Source organism: Mustela nivalis (assembly GCF_964662115.1).
Source record: "Mustela nivalis genome assembly, chromosome: 14".
Taxonomy (NCBI): Eukaryota; Metazoa; Chordata; class Mammalia; order Carnivora; family Mustelidae; genus Mustela; species Mustela nivalis.
In genome coordinates this window covers 77,361,511-77,378,609 of record NC_139033.1, presented here as the reverse complement: position 1 = coordinate 77,378,609, position 17,099 = coordinate 77,361,511, and the positions used below count along the sequence as shown (strand labels likewise).

The 17,099-nt window shown below is 46.3% G+C and overlaps 1 protein-coding gene across 1 annotated transcript in view; it reads right to left on the bottom strand.

Moving 5' to 3' along the window:
- APCDD1 (APC down-regulated 1) overlaps positions 1 to 16,888 on the bottom strand; it is a 32,760-nt gene extending 15,872 nt beyond the window's left edge. Inside the window, exons 1-3 of the mRNA XM_082697365.1 lie at positions 16,712 to 16,888; positions 3,499 to 3,682; positions 5 to 536 (exon numbers count right to left, since the gene is read on the bottom strand). Coding sequence (XP_082553491.1) covers positions 5 to 536; positions 3,499 to 3,682; positions 16,712 to 16,769 — 774 coding nt within the window. The 5' untranslated portion in view covers positions 16,770 to 16,888. The remainder of the gene's footprint in view (positions 1 to 4; positions 537 to 3,498; positions 3,683 to 16,711) is intronic.
- Positions 16,889 to 17,099: the final 211 nt, after the last annotated feature.

Genomic DNA, 17,099 nt, shown 5'->3' with positions numbered 1-17,099 from the left:
GTACCTTGGCGTTCTGCAGGGGGGGCTGGTAGCTGGACGGCCGGTAGAACGTCCTCTGCGAGGCGTCCGTGTGGATGTCTCCGAGGAAGAGCTCCTCCACCAGGCGGTCCAAGTTGTGCTGCAGATATTGCTTCTCCACCCGGATCAGCTGCAGTTCGTGCATGGCGAAGTTCACGGCCTTGGTGCACTCGCAGCCGTTCTCTTCCCGCCACAGGTCGTAGGGCACGTCCCGCACCCAGGGGCTCCCGGGGGGCACGAAACCCGGGCATGTGCGGTTCACCAGCTGGCTGAGCCTCTCGGCGACAGCCTCCGTGTGGCAGACGACCTGCACGTTGTGCAGCTGGTAGTCGGCCTCGGTGCCCCCGCGGATGATCCAGGAGGCCTGGCGCAGGCGGACCTTGCCCCGGATGACCAGGGTGTAGGTGGGGCTGGTGCACCGGTTGCCGCCATAGTAGAACTGGTAGGCCTTGAAGGTGTTATTGTGGTAGAATCTGTAGGACCTTGTGATGAACTCTGGGCCCGACCTCACTTCACAGCTGCAGGAGGAAAAGGGAGGAAAGACGTGTTCAATCCCAAAGGCACTGAGGGGCAAGATTCGCTACAGTGTCAAGAAACCAGGGTCACAGGCACTGTTCTGTGCCTTCACAGACACCCATGTATTGACTCCTCACAACGACCTAGGGCTAAAGGAGGTATCGTTTCCATTGCACAGTGCAGAAACCAAGGCCTGAGATTAGGGAAAGTGCCCCCAGGCCATGTAACCAGGAGAAAAACCAGACCATGAATCCAGGCAGTCTGGCTCCAAGCAGTGTTCCTAATCTCTCTATACCACAGTCTTTATTCATTGTAGGAACAAGCCACCAGAGCCCAAACCGGCCATTCTCACTCCTCCCTGGGGGCCTGATTTCAGAGAAGGGTCTTTCCTGTGGAAAGCGGGAAGAGAATGGTGCTGGCCTATGAAGGAAGGCTCCTTATGCCAGCTCAAAAAGAGTTGATACTCTTTATGGTCCTTGTCTAGAGCGGGCGGGTGCTGAATGTCTGTCGTTCTGCCATGGAGTCTAGTCTGGGGAGAAGTCTCTTAGGGGCAAGTGGAAATTCACCCTCTCATCTCATGAAAATGAATTTTCCCTCTACTGGGGAAAAGGGTCCATTAGTGAAAGCAAAGCTAACGGAACAGAACTAAGGGTTCCCTTTGTTTGTGCTGATTGACAAAATGGCAATGACAAAGTGGTTTTCTGCTGTGGCCTTAGATCAATGCTAGGTTCGTTGGCCAGAAATACATGGATTAGGTCTACAGGGCACATATGGCCAGCAGAAACTGATCACTGCCCTACATGAGGCCCGTTCCTATGGCTGCAGCCCAGCCCATACCAGGGAAGCGCTGGCGGGCTTCTTCCAACATACCCACCACAGAATCCAACCTCTGGAACTCTCCAGTAGATCAGAATCTCAGTTACATCATGACTTACATCCATCAGGTTTGGCCTTATAACTCTGCTCGAGTCTGTGATATATATATATCTATAGATATATATATATACACACACATATATAAAATATAATGATATAATATCAGAACTCAGTAATATACATATAGTATATTACATATATATTTACTATGCATTATTTATAGAAATTATGGTTTGAGCAGACTCAGCATGGTTTGAGCTGAAATCCCAAAGACCTGTTATTCTCAAAACTGCTAAACACTTCCATTTTTCAGTTAACACACTGCTGAAAGGTAAACATCACTCCAAGCAGACACCTGCTTCTGGGAAAGGCTGTCGTCATAAGTCCGGGAGGGTGCATGCTCAGAAGGCACTCGGTGGAACTGTGAGCCCAGCATTCTGCAGAGAAGGCACGAGAGGGGCTGCAAAGGTCCTCCCCACTGTAAAGGAGGCCCTGTCCAGCGAGGGCCGTAATTGCGGTCTGTTCGTAAGGGCCCTGAAGGTGTGCTGCCTGGCCTCAGGGCTCAACGTATCTCAAGTCCTCAGGCACTGCACTGGCCTGCCACGCCCTCACCTACATGTTGTCATCTCTAGATGCACCTGTTACAACCATCTTTTAATTGGTCATCCTCCTCTCACTTTTTCTACTATCCATTTGCCACACTGCAGCCAGAGTGCCTCATGTGAAAGCTGGATCGTGTCTTAAGCATGGTCCATGCTGCGAACTCCTCAATGACCGTCCAGTTCTAACCCCAATCAGGCCAGATCTGCTCTGGAGTTGTCCCTGCCCTCCCCAGCAGCCTCATCTGGAGCTGCCCTGCCTCACCGTTCCCGCCCCAGTCCCTCCACCGGGATTTACTACTCCCCTGCTACAAGGACTCCTGGTCAGTTGCTTCTCCAACCCAGTCTTTGCTAGTACTTCCAGATGGAAACCTCTTCCCTGGGTCTTTGCACAGCTAAGGACATCCCAGCTCAAGTGTCCTTTCCTCTGGTAGCCTTTCCTGACCCCACCCCTGTCCTAAAATAAGGCCCCTGGTATCCTCCTTTAGCACCTGTTGTTTTTTTCCCTCTTCATAGTACTTCTTTGTATGTTTATTTGTAAAATTCCTGAAGACAGGGATTGTGTCTTGTTTTGTTCACTGCTAGAAGCACAAAATCTAGAATGGTGCTGGGCACACCGTAAATATTTGTACACTCAATAAATAGGTGTTTGAATAAGATGATAAATTCTTTAAAAGTACATCACATTAAGATTGTGCAAATATTTATCATGCAGTTATTTTAAGAAACCCCCTCCTTGGGGGGGGTAACACCTCTGGGTCTTCATCATCTTATAAAAATTCCTTTTTTTCTCTTCTCTGTGTGCATTTGATCCCTCCCCAGGGTACCCGGGAGGCTGCTAGGGAGAAGTGATCAGATCCCAGAGTGAGCCTTGTTAATTCTCAACAATTTAATGGGTAGGGGAAAAACTGCAGGTCTGCCTCTAGGCTATTTTTAAAAGCTCTAATGGAAGATAAGCCAGAGCTCAAACTGGGATAAATCTCAGCTCTGTAGCCTGGGAGAGTCCAAGAACTACGCCCTGTATGGTAGAGGTAGCCTGAGTACCTCTCCACGTACTCTTAGAACCCTGAAGCCATATATTAAATTACCAGAATATGGCTAGAATATTTAGACCCTCAGAAGCTTGCAAGTCATGTTTCAGCGTTGGTGAAACACAGACTCCTAATTTCACTTGCTAATGGTTTCTTTTCATACAGGAGCTTTCTGTAAACAAGGACCCATTCACTCACAGCCTGGGGTTAACAGTGGTAAGCATCATCTCTGCTTTGGCTAACCTTTCTAAAGTCCTGAGCTCCATGCTTTACCCACTGGAATCTCAAAGTGTTGCTTGGTTTTTAATTAGAACTTAGATAACACATGCACCATTACAGATAGGATACCGTCTCTGGGCATCTGAGAAGCCCCGAGGAAGGCCTTCCACAGATGTGTGCTCTCTGGTCCACCCCGACCCTCCACCTTCCCCGCCTTGGTCCAGCCCCGACCCTCTTACCCAGTGGACACCCAGTGGCCCTCGATCGCTGGCGGCATCTGCACGGTGATCCTGGCGCCATTGTGGAGATGTTTGAGCATGTGATGGCACTGCGATTCCTTGAAAGCCCTCCAGGCACTTTTCTCTACGGACCGGGGATAGGATCTGCTGTCTGGATGAAGGAGAGCAGAGCCCTCTCCCAGCCCTGAAAAAAAAAAAAGTGGAAGTTTGCTGAAGGGAGATCTCGCAGCACACAGGAGTCAGGCTGAGAAACGGCCTCCTTGACAAGTCATTGCCACAAATGGCGGGGGCGCCTGGGTGGCTCAGTGGGCCAAGTGTCTGCCTTTCGCTCAGGTCATGATCTCGGGCTACTCGCTGCTCCTGCTCTTTCTCTGTATCTCTCTCTCAAATAAATAAATAAAATCTTTTAAAAAATGATTTAAAAAGAAATCACTGCAAGTAGGAAATGCACTCCTACCCCACCAGGTTGATCACTGCCTCTGCTCTCCTGGAGTTCACATCTCAAAGGGCGATGTATTTCCCAGGTGGGAGAGCCAGGAAAACCGAGGCCCAGGGAGACAACGCGGACTCCTGGGAGATCTCTTGGCCAGTTCCTGGCAAAGGCTGAGCTCAAACCTGTGCCTCTCTGCAAAGGCACATAAAACGGTGCATCTAAGGGAGCAGCTTACAGTGCAGACAAATGAATGTAACAGGGGCTGAAGAGAGAAATGAATATGTTCCAAAGCCACTCAACGGAGGCGTAAGAAAGGGGTTGGCAGGAAGGGTGGTCTTGTGCGGTGACACATTAAGGTGAGGAGGGGCAAGAGCGTGGAGACCAGCCTCAGTGGAAGGGGAATTCTGATGGAGCGGAAAAAGGCCCAGGAATAACTCAGAGGGCTCCTAACTGACATCTGTTCCCTGGCTCGGCTCCCAGCGGCTCCCCGCAAGCCGGGCATCTTCTGGTTCTCTCTGTCTCTGGATAGACACCTTCTACAGGGCTGCCCATCAGTGGGGCGTAAGTCATCTACCCCCCTTCAGTGGGGGACATTTTTCCCCAATTACCTTCCCACTCCAGCCCCTCACACCCAGAAAGGCAGTGCTAAATACAGGGTTCTAAATTAAGAATAACTCCAAGAAGACGACATTTTTATTTTCCACAGGTAAAGGAATATTCTGACTCAGGTCATCTTCAGTATAAGCAGTTTAGGTTGGCAGACACTTAAAGGAATGCAAAATAGCCACCAGCCCCTGTTCGGGAGGAAGGCATGGCCAGCTGAGTTACAATCTGAAAGCCTACTCTCCCTTTCCTTTCCTTCTCAAAGGAGATTCACTGACTTCTGCTGTTAATTACTCCTGAAGTAATTAACACATTAATAGGTCTTTACTACCTACTAAGTATTCAGCACCTTGTTAACCAAAAAAGAAAAAAAGACCCAAAACAAAAAGCCCCTGACAAATAGACAAAAGCAAAATAAAAATGTACACAAAATAAATAAAAGGCACCCCTCAGAATTGTACTAGGAAGAGGCAATTATATACTTTGTAATGAACATCTAAATAACTTCATAGAGAAACCAGGGCTTGAGAGGGGTCGTTGAAAAATGAAAAGTTAGACCCAGAACATGGTGACTCAGAGCAACAGGGTGAAAATCTACAGGAGAAACACAGACCACATGCTGATAACATTCAGATATTTAGAAAATATTCAGATATTGGCCATAACTGAGAGGGCTGAACTAATCTTCTGTTGGAAGTCTTTGGTACTGAGAAGACACGTGGGAACTCTGGGCTCTTCCTCTGAGCAGAATGCTGACCTTGGACTAGAGCAGAGACTTTGAATTGTTCCCATGGATCTTAAGTGAAGCAAAAGGCAACGAATGAGGGAGAGACACCCATAAGTATGATTCAACTAATTTAAAAAGAGTGAAAAGAGATTCGAAAGGAGTGAACGGTGCTGCGTACCAATGAAATGCAACTTCATCACCAACCCTGCTGAGCCCAACCCAGAGATTCGGACCCCAGCAAGAATATGTGAGAAACATTAAAACCCTGAAATCCACGTCTGGCGTTGTTGGTGCTCATGGGCTCCTGGAGGTTCAACGAGGCCCTTCCTACCAGTGGCCCCTGCTTGCATGGAGGACAGCAGAACGACATTTCTGGGAGTTCTCTCCCCAACCCTCTGAAGCTGTGTGCACGACGGGAACAGGTGTGCGTAACTACACCATTCGTCTTTTTCCATCTGCCGCACGGCCTCTTTTCAAAACACAGTTCATCCTTGAAGACCATGTTCTATGTGTTATATACTGTATTCTTATAGTAAAGTAAGCTAGAGAAAAGAAAATGTTATCAAGAACAGAAAATACACATACAGTACTGTACTGTCTTCATCGGAAAAAAAAGCCACATGTAAATGGACCCACGCAGGTCAAAGCTGTGTTGTTCAAGGGCCAACTGCACGTGCATTTTATTAGTGTCTGCCGGGCCATGGAGTAGGCACCCGGACCCGTTGGCTATCTGGCTGTGGCACAAGGTAGAATGGCTGAGAAATTCCGGGGTGAACTGTTAGCAATCCCACCATGGACATCTGTCGATACTGCGATTTCTTTCATTTTTTTAAAGATTTTATTTATTTGATAGAGATCACAAGTAGGCAAAGAGACAGGTGGGGGTGGGGGTGGGGGAAGCAGGCTCCCCGCTGAGTAGGGAGCCTGATACAAAGTTCCATCCCAGGACCCCGGAGATCATGAGAGCCGAAGGCAGAGGCTTAATCCACTGAGCCACCCAGGTGCCCCGATACTGTGATTTCTGACTGAGTATTATCACAGTTCTCATGTTTTCACCCCCATTTGTCTGAGACCTCTGCTGATCTCTCTGTTGGCTTTGAACTAGAGGAGGAAGAGGGGGTTACTAGGGACCTCTATGGATCCCAAGAGTTGTAATTATCTTGAAGATGGGAAGCAGTTCCTGAATTCCCCTTTAGGCAATCAAGAAATGAAGGATAGGACAGCTCGCTGTATGGTGGCTCAACCATCTGTGTGCTCAATTACGATGTGGCTAACTTAAAACAGATTTGAATTCAAGTCATGAAGCACTGGGAGCTGGGGAAGATGCTGCTTTAAATGGGACACCGAACGTGCGGCAAAGAACCATCATCATCTCCCTATCGACCATGCTATGTTCTAAAAAATTGATTTGTAAACCCCTTTACACCCTGCAACTGCTTTCCCGTAAAGATGATAAAAGCAGGAAGGAGAGTGGATATGGGCGAAGATTCTGGAGCTAGGCTGCCTGAGTCTGAAACTAGATCAGCCACTTAAAAAATTTCCCCGAATCCAAGACTTCAAGGATTATTAAGATGCATTATTATTTTACAACCAGTGACAAAAACACTTGCCGTTCAATGATGTCTGCACGAGGGTCTCAAAATCCCCCTGAATCCTGCACAGCAGCACCCTACTTCTCTGACATTGCTCTGTTCAGAGACATCTGACAACATTTTTTGCCTTCCGTTGCAACGCTTCTTGTGCGACAGGTAATGGGTTTGCTTTGCACATATCTCAACAGCAAAACAGGAACAGGGCCTCATCTTTTGGTGGGTATCTTCCTTTCTACGTAATTGACGGTTGCAATGTAAGTATCTGCCTCACTGAGGTCAAACTTGCCCCCCACTGCTCTGCTCCAAGGCCATGCTGGTTTTGAAGGGTGAAATTTATTAAGTGACTTATGGAGAAAATAGCCAAGCACGCGTGATTCAGACATCGACTCTATTTTCAAAACTGACCTATTTGCAACTAGTCCATAGATGGGGAGTAACTAGGGGCCACATAAAGGAAGTGATGTGATGACAGTGTGAGCTGCTGTGTCCAGATTCACACAAGCCCAGCCTGCAGCAACCCCCCCCATGACTGCTGCCTGCAAGCTAACGTGGACTGGGACCCCCCTCAGCCCTCAGATGCACTTCCACTGCAGAGATCTTAAAATAGGGGAAAAAAAAAAAGGTGGGTCTTCCAATCAATGAAACACACCATTAACTTGGTTACCTGAAACAAACAACTTAACCTCCAAGCTTCCGTCTACTCATCTGTGAAGAGGGGATAACATTACCGGTCTCTCAGGATTGGTTTTCAGGATTTGCGGAGACTGTCTTCCTGAGCGCAGACATAGTTCTCATGAAATGTGTTATTATTTTCCATAATGATTAGGCTTTTAGACCACCCTCAAAAAGTCCTTCCTAACTAACAGTAGAGTTAAAATAACGGTAAAAGTCAGCCACAGCCAAGCTCCCTCTGAGCGCTGGGAAGGCCAGAGAGCTCAGAGTAAAAAAAGACACAGGGCTCCGCGACCAAGTTAACTGGTGACCCCTGTGCAGAAGAGGCGGGACCCAAAGCGCTGGGCTCTGTGGCTCAGTTTAACAAATACCTATTCACTCTTTGTATATTTTAGGAGCCGGAAGCATGAAGAAGAATGGAGATAAGTTTTTTCCGACCTTGAGGCTCTTAAGGGCTCATTGGCCTGAATGTCAAAGAACAAGGGTGGGGATGATGAAGGGGGTTTCTGGGAAGGAAGCTGGGAGTTCAAAGTCAGAGGAAGAGGGAGTGGTGGTCAGAATATGCATGGGCCGTTCCTAAGGCCAGTCACAAAGGAAGGGAACTACAGGGATGCTTTTTAACCAGGGGTGGAAGAAATAAAATCCCAGAACCACCAATACGCCGATCATTCGAAAGCAGGCACAAGATCATACGTCACTCGGGTTTCTAGGGACAACTCTGCACTTGGCTATTGCTCTTATGGTCACAGACCAAAGGTCACAGACACAGCAAGATTGTCACTGCAGAAAAGCGGCAGCATAAATAGCCGGGTAGAATTCTACAGTTAGCATAGCTCTTCAGCATACAGTGAGTTAGGGTTCATACTTGAGGCTGATACTGTATTATTTTTTTTAAGACTTTATTTATCTGACAGAGATCATAGCAGGCAGAGAAAGAGAGAGGAAGGGAAGCAGGCTCCCCACTGAGCAGAGAGCCTGATGCGGGACTCGATCCCAGGACCCTGAGATCATGACCCTAGCCGAAGGCAGAGGCTTTAACCCTCTGACCACCCAGGCACCCCCTGATATTGTATTTTTAAGGTAGAAAAAAAAATGGGATTGGTTCCCTTTCTATCTTTGCCCTTCCAGTACCCATCACCTTGGTGGGAACAAAATTAAATGGGTCATGTGAAAGCCGGGGCTGCTGTACAGTCAGAGAAACTTGTCTCTTAGGTCTACAGTCAACTGCCAAGAGTGGTCTCCAATATTTATTTAGTTTTTCTGGCATGGAAATTCTGGTTGGCCTTCTCATGAGTGCTACTTCTATGAAATGCCTTTTAGAATTAAAAGGCCATTTGAAGCGCCAAGTCTAGCTGTAGGAGAGGTCAAGGTTAACAGCTTTCCTTATCCCCCAGACTTCCATCTTAAGATCGCCCATGGAGTGCCCTCCAAGGACTTCTGGTCAACCCAAGGACCCCGGTGTTCACTGTGTCGCTCAGAATAAGTCAATTCCAATTTGGGACTGAAACTAGCAACTCATTCATTCTAACCATCAGAAAGGTTCTGAAGAGCCAGGCTCTGTTCTAGACATGGAAGCTGTAAACATTATGGACTGAGGGAGTCTCAGTTGGACCAGAAACCAGACCCCAAGTAGGCTTGTAGAGGGACTCGTAGGACAGAGAGAACAGGCTCTGAATTCATCCTTGGAAGGTTCATAGAGGGGCGACCGTACCTTGAATGCTGAATGGAAGTGGTCTGGGCAGAGTATACAGCATATCCAGATATAAAGTGGTGGAGAGGAGGGGTTCACGTAGGAGGAACTGGGGCTGGGCTCAGGGAGCGGGCCCCACGGGGTAGCCCACAATAGAGGTGCAGAAGGAGAGAGGCAGGCCCATGATCAAGAGTGCCACATAGCAGACAGAGCGCGCCCTTCACTGGAAAGGTGAAGAGAAACCACGAAAGATGTCACCAGGGTACTAGCACAACAGGAATTCCATTTTGGGAAGATCACTTTTCCCAATTTCGGAGGTATGGTAACAGATGGGAAACAGGAAGATCCATTCTGAAGCTTCTGTGACGATGGCTCAGCATAGCATTTTTGCCTGACTAAATGAGAAAGATAAGAGATGGGAAGCACTCTAGACAAACAGCAGTACATCTCTTTTGTAGTCTCTTGAGTTTTTTGTCCTGACCATCTTTTTGCATGTTGTGGGGAAGGTAGATAAGAAGTTATAGACAAAGAAAGGAAAGAGTAGGGAAGAGAGGGAGAGAGAAAAGTAGGAATGAATACTAATTTAGCACTGCATCTAAAAAGACTTGTGCAAAATACTTTTATGTCCTACGTGTCCTAATTTATATGTCCCGTATGTCCTGATCTTAAATTGTGTAAATCCGCCATCCCGGTACTTAGCAATGCAGTACTCAGGGGTGGCAACTATTAGAATAGCTGCTGTCTATTATTTATAATAAATCTGCTTGTTATAGATAATAACTTTTTAAAACCCCCATTTAATTGGACTACGTATATAACTGAAAGTGTGGCTAATCACAAGAGCTGGTTGCTGAAAATTCTGCCATTTTATGTTGAATGCAGTTGACATTTATGGTCGATCTTTGATGATTCAGATTCTCAAAGTGACTCACTATGAGGAACATCGGTGCCGGAATCAGAAATGCGGGACCAAACAGGTAACAGCCCTGTTTAAGCCATGAAGTGTTCTTCTTTTTTTTTTTTTCTTAGAAGACCAGAGTGATGAAGTCTGTGTGGGGGAGTGCAGGCACAAATCATGTCAACATACGGGTCAACTGAGGGTTCTAGATATTTTGGTTAACTGAGAAGATAAATTAATTGGGTTCTTTAATTAAGATTTTGCTTAATAAGGGGAAAAAATAACTCAAAGGATTAAAAAACAACCACCATCCAGTTAGAAAGTGACTGTGAATTTGGTCTTCAAGGTGGCTTTGGGCAGATAATACCATATGTGCTTACTACTTGGATAAAAGTAAAAATTATAACAACGATAATAATACGTAAAGTTCGTGTGACAATGAACAATTTACTTTATGCACAGGCTATTTCATTCTCGAATGCCAGTTACTACCTAGGTTTAGAAAGTTAGAAGCAGGGAACCACTTTTAAATGTGCAGTATTCTATAAATTGCCAGTCCATGATACCGACTAAGCGGGAAGCTCTCCATAGCCCTGTACCCTGTCCAGCAGAGCTCTCAATCAGGAAAAAGACTTCCCCATAAAATGGTCTCCAAGACTGGGGGTCTTAGGGCCTGGGCTCAGATAAAATTATGATGACAAGTGAGTATTTCTTTCAAGTAAGTGTGGGAGAGAATAGTAGACTCTGGAAGAAAATTATTCACCTACTGAGAAAAAAAAAATTCCTGAAGGCTTTAGGGTATTATTTTACAGGTTACCACTTATAGAGAACTAAATGAGATCCCGGAGCTCTGGAAGGCTGACTCACATGCCTGCATGTGTGTGCGTGTGTGTGCACGAGTGATTTACTCCCAGGGAATAAATCACTCTGTAACAGTAATCCAAAATGACTGCAGAAAGACCTCAAGCACTATCATAATTGTCATAGTCTACTGTTCAGAGACTGAAAACTCTCAGGGACATCGATAAAAAGCCCCAGATTTCCCAAAATGAAAGGAAGCATAGGGTTGACCATTTAGGCAGAGACTGATACCCCAAATACAAAGCCTGTGTGACCGGTGACCACTGACACCACTGAAGTCACCGGTTTGCATTCAGAAAGCAGTCCTTAGTATAGCTCTCAAAGGGAATGAACATATTAGTTTTGCTGTGGTCATCCCCAGCAAAGCTTGTTCCTAAATCCAGGGTGTTTTCAGAAAGTAGCCAGTCCAGGGACAGGGAGGGACTAAACAGAAGAATGAAAGATGGGGGAACAGGGAACCGGTGAGCAATGACTACCTGAATGTTTGAAAGTCAACATTCATTCATTTACCAAATAGCTGAATATCTGTGAGGTTCTCCCTCACGTGTAGGCCATTGTTTTTAAATGAAAGGAAATGTGAAATAGAAGAAAAATATACCCCATATCCAAATCCCCAATTTTTCAATAACATTTTAAAAAATTTGAGTTATTTAGATACATTCCAGAGTTTCTCACCTGCCAATCGAGATGGAGAAGCAAAAGCTCCACACTATTTTATGTAATAAAATGTAAAATTAGTGGGGAAGGAAATGATTTTCAAGCATACTTGGGACTTAAACTAATCTTTGATCAGGACAGTCTCTATAACATGTAGAGCAATCCTTTAAAGAAACTTTTTAAAGGCTAAATAAGCATATGGAAAAATATTAACAATGGTTGTCTCTGAGGAGGGGGTTCTGAGTGATTCTTTTCTCGTTCACTTTGCATGCCTTTCTTTTAAATAATGTGACATGTATCACTTGGATAATCAGAGTGAGAAAGTATTCTCAAGTTAGAACTGGTGGGATATGTAAAAACCCAAAGCAGATAAAATGTGACTGATTAGATTAAATGCAGGTAATTACTTAGCCATGAAATTGCCCTGCCCAATTAAATAAGCAGTCATTACTGTAAATGTATGCTTTACCATGGATTCTGCTAGATAAACTCCAGCACAGCTTTTCATGCTTTGGAATAAAAGCCTGTATGTGTTGCAGACAAACTGGATTTTACTACCATGTGAGTAGCTATGCCTACCAAGCTCTTATTTTTATTTCCAAATTGTTTTTTGAGATAAAAGCTGAAAGAGCTGCTCTTACCAATCTTTAAACCTTTTTATCTAAAACTATTTTTCCCTTTATGAGAAATATAATAAAGTCAAGATTTCAAATTCCTGGCTCCATTCAACCGTAGCTGCAAATGAGGTAATTGTCTATGTCATTTTCTTCTAATGCCACAGTCTCCAGGTTAGACACTGGGGTTGACATCCTGTGTCAACTGCACAATTTGCATGCTGCATTTGTAACTGACTGCTGCTGCCGCACAGTGCTCTTCAGCACAGTCGTGCGCATGTGCAGGTGTGCGTGGTGTGTGTGTGTGTGTGTGTGTGTGTGTGCGCACATGCGCAAACACACGTGTATGGTGTGCGTGGGGTATATATAGGTTTGGGGCAGTTTGGTGGGATTCTCAGCAAGGAAAGTACTACAGAGCATGCCACCCTCCCAGCTCTGGAGCCTTGTAACAAGCTTTCCTTCCTCACCCCTCAATATTCTTTGGGGTTCTGCAGGAAAGGGAGTATGGGCCTCCTCACAGCACACAGTACTTGGCACAGAGTAGGGCCTCATAAATGTACTTGCTGAATGAATGAAACTGGAAAGCCCTTACAGAACACCCTTAATAATTTTAGGGTGTTCCCCTATCATTTCTCTGACCTTGATACCCATCCCATAACATCCCAGAACAATTCTATCCCCAAATCAGAGCTACACAACAACCCAAACACATATAATCTTGACACAGTAAGAAGGCGTGCGTGGACAATGATGGCAGGGTCTTCATTTCAAAGCTACACGCGGGGGTCTATCGAAGACACATCCTGCTGTGTGAGCGTTCAGCAGATGTATACAATCACTAACCTAGCTTTTCATGTTTCGAGTCTTAAATGTTTTATGCTTCACTTTAATTGATTATATCAAGTTGTCATCGGTCTGTCCCTAAACACTATGTAATTACACAGTCATATCATCCACTTAAGGTTTAGTTCTCTTCTTGTTTGGGGAGAAAAAGAATGAACATTGTTATTATAGATCTGCCTAGCTGCGTATTTGAAGCAAGTCAATTGATTTTGCAAGAGAATATTTAACATCTAAGACCCTTGCTCCTCGTTATGTACCACTGAGTCAGATTTCTTCTTAAGATTTCATTTTATGACCAAGGGAGAGAGGGTGCAGGAAACACAGTGTTTTCTTGGTTACAAAAACTGTCTTCTTTAGTAAAATGGTATTTCAAAGATTCTTATTTTACCCTATTTAAGTGTTTTGGCCAGTTTTGTTGGGTAAGCTCACATTTGAAAATTTAGTTTTTCTTTCTTTTTTTCTTTTTTTTTTTTCCATTTTGCTAGAATTCCTTGGATGAAAGAGAATAGCTCAAAAATGCCTTCACCTTTCAGAAAAGTCAACGAATGCTACACAACTAAATGGCATGGGGGGTAGAACATCTCCCCCAACATCAGTTCTAAAACTTAAAATCAAATATTTCCATTAGCAAGGGGAGTCTGCACTTTGCTGTGCATTAAAGCACCACTTATTCTGGAATACCTCAAGCTAATCTGTGTTTCTGGAGCCGGATGATTTTTGTGGCTTTTCATCTAAGCAAAGAAAACAGTGATAACGGACGTCTTCCAGCTGCATACCTCCGTGACATTCAATAGGTTTTATTTGGATTAAGAAATTCAATTGTTTTCAGAAGTGGAAGGAGAGGAAAGTAAAACTGACGTGTATACTTTTATGCCATTAGATTTTGAACTTGAGTCCTGCTCTACATTTACAGTTTAAAAAAACAGCAAAAACAAACAACAGGCTCCAAGTCTGGCCAGAGCCTAATTTACTCACCAGTAGGACATAGGGTTGATTTATGACTTGCAATGAGTTAAAATAAAAGTAACTAACAAACTGAGCAAAGACTGGAAGCCAAACATCATAGTTTTTCTATGTCATCCTTACACAGAATCTTTCTGAAGGCCTCGTGTACTTTTTAATCTTATTAATGTGACTTGCTAGTGTAACTATCTATAAATGATGTCTGAAACTATACTTAAAGTTTGTCACAAATACACTCCAGACCCCAGAAAATCTGTTGTTACCTAACAATTGCTACCATAAACAGACAAATAATGTCCTAGGGTTAGTAAAATAAGATGCCTAGGTATCAGGAAAAAAACCATTAAGCCATTCTAAGAAGATTTCAGGTAATTTCCTTCAACTCATAACTACTGAAATATACGATTAAGCTCATCTGTCGCTACAGAATTTTTAAATGCTTGTAAAACCTCCTATAGAGTAGGACACATTCATCAAGCCATTCACTAGGGTTAAGAGGATCAATACCCATTTTCAGTTAAAATTACATGAATCGGGAAAAATCAGGAGGAAAAGGAGAATACTCAATTGTTTCCTGGTGCTTTACATTATCCTAACGAATTATGACAAGCCTTTCTTAAATCCCAAGGATTTATACGTTGAACCACCATTCCATCTGTTTATTTTTTGTGCTAGAGTCCAATACTCCCTGCCAGATCCAAGGGGATCTGTGAGCAACTACAGCATGAATAATTTTGCCATTGCAGATTCACTTTGAAATTGGGTCATTTTTTTCAGGGTATCCATGTCATCCAGTTAGAATTTGCAAATGCCTTTTTTCTCTTCTATCCTCTTCATCACCGTGCACCGGGTCTGAGGCGCCCCCCTCCCACTTGGGTTAGAGTGCAGACTGACCCCTTCCTTCCTCATCACAAGGTTCTCCTTCTACCACAACCGGGTCAATCTCTAATCCCAAGAAGTTCAGGCCAACACAGACTCAAATTGGGAGATTTGGGGCTACACTCACAAGGATATACTGGGGCTTTTATTACTATTAGTTACCATTCCAGCTTAGACTAGCAGGCAGGGTAGGAAGTAGAATTACAACACCCCTCTCTGAAAGGAGGGAGAAAGCGTTCAGAATTAGCCAGTCCACGATGCATATGAGGACCGCTTCTGTAGTTCAATATGCCAAAAAAAAAAAAAAAAATCCATTTATGCCCAATTTTCAAGTAATTTCTCATGTAAAAGTCATTTGACCATCCTGTCATTTTTGTTTGCAGATATTACAACAGATTTTTTTTTTTTTTAAGGGGGACAATTTTCTCTGTTTCATCTCCCTCACTCTCTTTCTTCTGGTGTGTGTGGCAGCTGCTGTTTGATCTGTTCATTGGCTCTGATTTGTTTCATGTTTCAGCCAAAGATTAAAACTGCTCTGTAATTCTAAGCAGATGGGCCTAGGAGCGCAACCCTATAATTATACCTTCTCTCTTTGGCCCTGGAACTGCAAGCCTTCCATCCTGACTTTTAAAGTCTGGGATCACTGGGGCTCGGCAGACACACCTTGGCAATTAGGCAGGTCTGGCCCCACTGGACACCTCAGCAGGGCCTGGAGCTGTCTGCCCTGAAGCAGGACTACAAAGCAAAGAGCCACTTCCATAGCTCCAGAATTCACTGGCTCCTGCCTTTCTAGATCATGCAGGGTGGGGGGCTCCAGGGGGGTGGGATGGGGGTCACAGTCTGGTCTGGGTGCTAGCTACAAGTGTATCCATGCATTCTGAAGCTCTAGGGAGAGAAACTGACTGTCCTTGAGGGTGCTCATCTGACCTGCAGAGGTTGGAGAGGCTTGGTGGTGTGGAGGAAGGAGAGCCACGCTCTGGGTGGAGACGCTCCCTTAAATGTCAGGTGGCCACCATTAGGGAAAGTTCACTCAGGACTTCTCAATCAGCACAGCGTGTTCTGCGACCGCCTGCAGCGAGGATCAACACCACTCTCCCACAAAATCGGCCTTATTTTTCTCAGTGCAATTCCTGGAACTCTTTGAAAGAGTTGATGTTGTCGGGCTAAGGGTTTACTGGAGCCCCAGAGGAAATGGGGCCCACGAGGCGCAGAAACAAAACCATCAAGCAAGAGTCTGAAGGCAAACAAGGTGTCCGGGCCCGGAGAACCTTCGGAGACCGGTTTTCATAATTACACCTTGACTGTTCAGAGTCCCCTGCCCCTGGAGACTGCACCCAGTCCACTTGGGGGAGAGCCCCACCACCACACCGTCAGCAAACACTAGTCCTCTCCGAGGGCACAGAGAACCGCGCGAGGGCTGTTTTCCCCCTTAAATGACCACGGTTTCGCTTTCCAGCCCCACAAAAGCTTGCACCACATCAAGAGCCCCTCTGGCAGGCACTCTTGACACTTTGGAGACGGGATGGCCAAGCCCACCATTTCATGACAGTCCGCACTCTGAAACCCCAAGAGCGCATCAAAGTTTTCCCTGGAACTTGATGCAATCCATTCAGGAGCTAAAAGGGGTCTGTGTGTGAGCTCCGCACCCTTCCAGAAAGCAAGCTCCAGCGGCAAACCAGCTCCAGGCGCCGCCGGGGAACCCGCGAGCCCCCTCTCCCGGGAGTCGGGCAGGGAGAGCGGTCGCCCGGGCAGGGAGAGCGATCGCCCGCGCAGGGACTCACCGTGAAGCAGGAGGGCCGGGAACAGGTACGCGAGCAGGAGGCGGCACAGACCGGACATCTCCAGTCCTCCTCCGGGACCGCCCGAGCCGCCCGCCGTCCAGGGACGCCGCTCCCCCGGAACGGCCGCGGCGCCGCGCGCGCTCTGTGCCCCCGCCTCCAGCCCGGAGGACGCGACGAGGCGGCGGCGCCCAGCAAGGCGAGCGCGGCGGCGCGGGGACACGGGCGGCCGGCCCAGGCCCCGCGCGTCAGGCGGCAGCGGCGCGCCCCATGCCCGGAGGGCGCGGCGCGGCGCGGGGGCTGCGGGGCGCGCGCTCTCTGGGCGCCGTCGGGGCCCCGCGCGCCCGGCCCGGTCCAGTCCCCGCTCCCGGCCTCCCGGTACCCGGGCCCT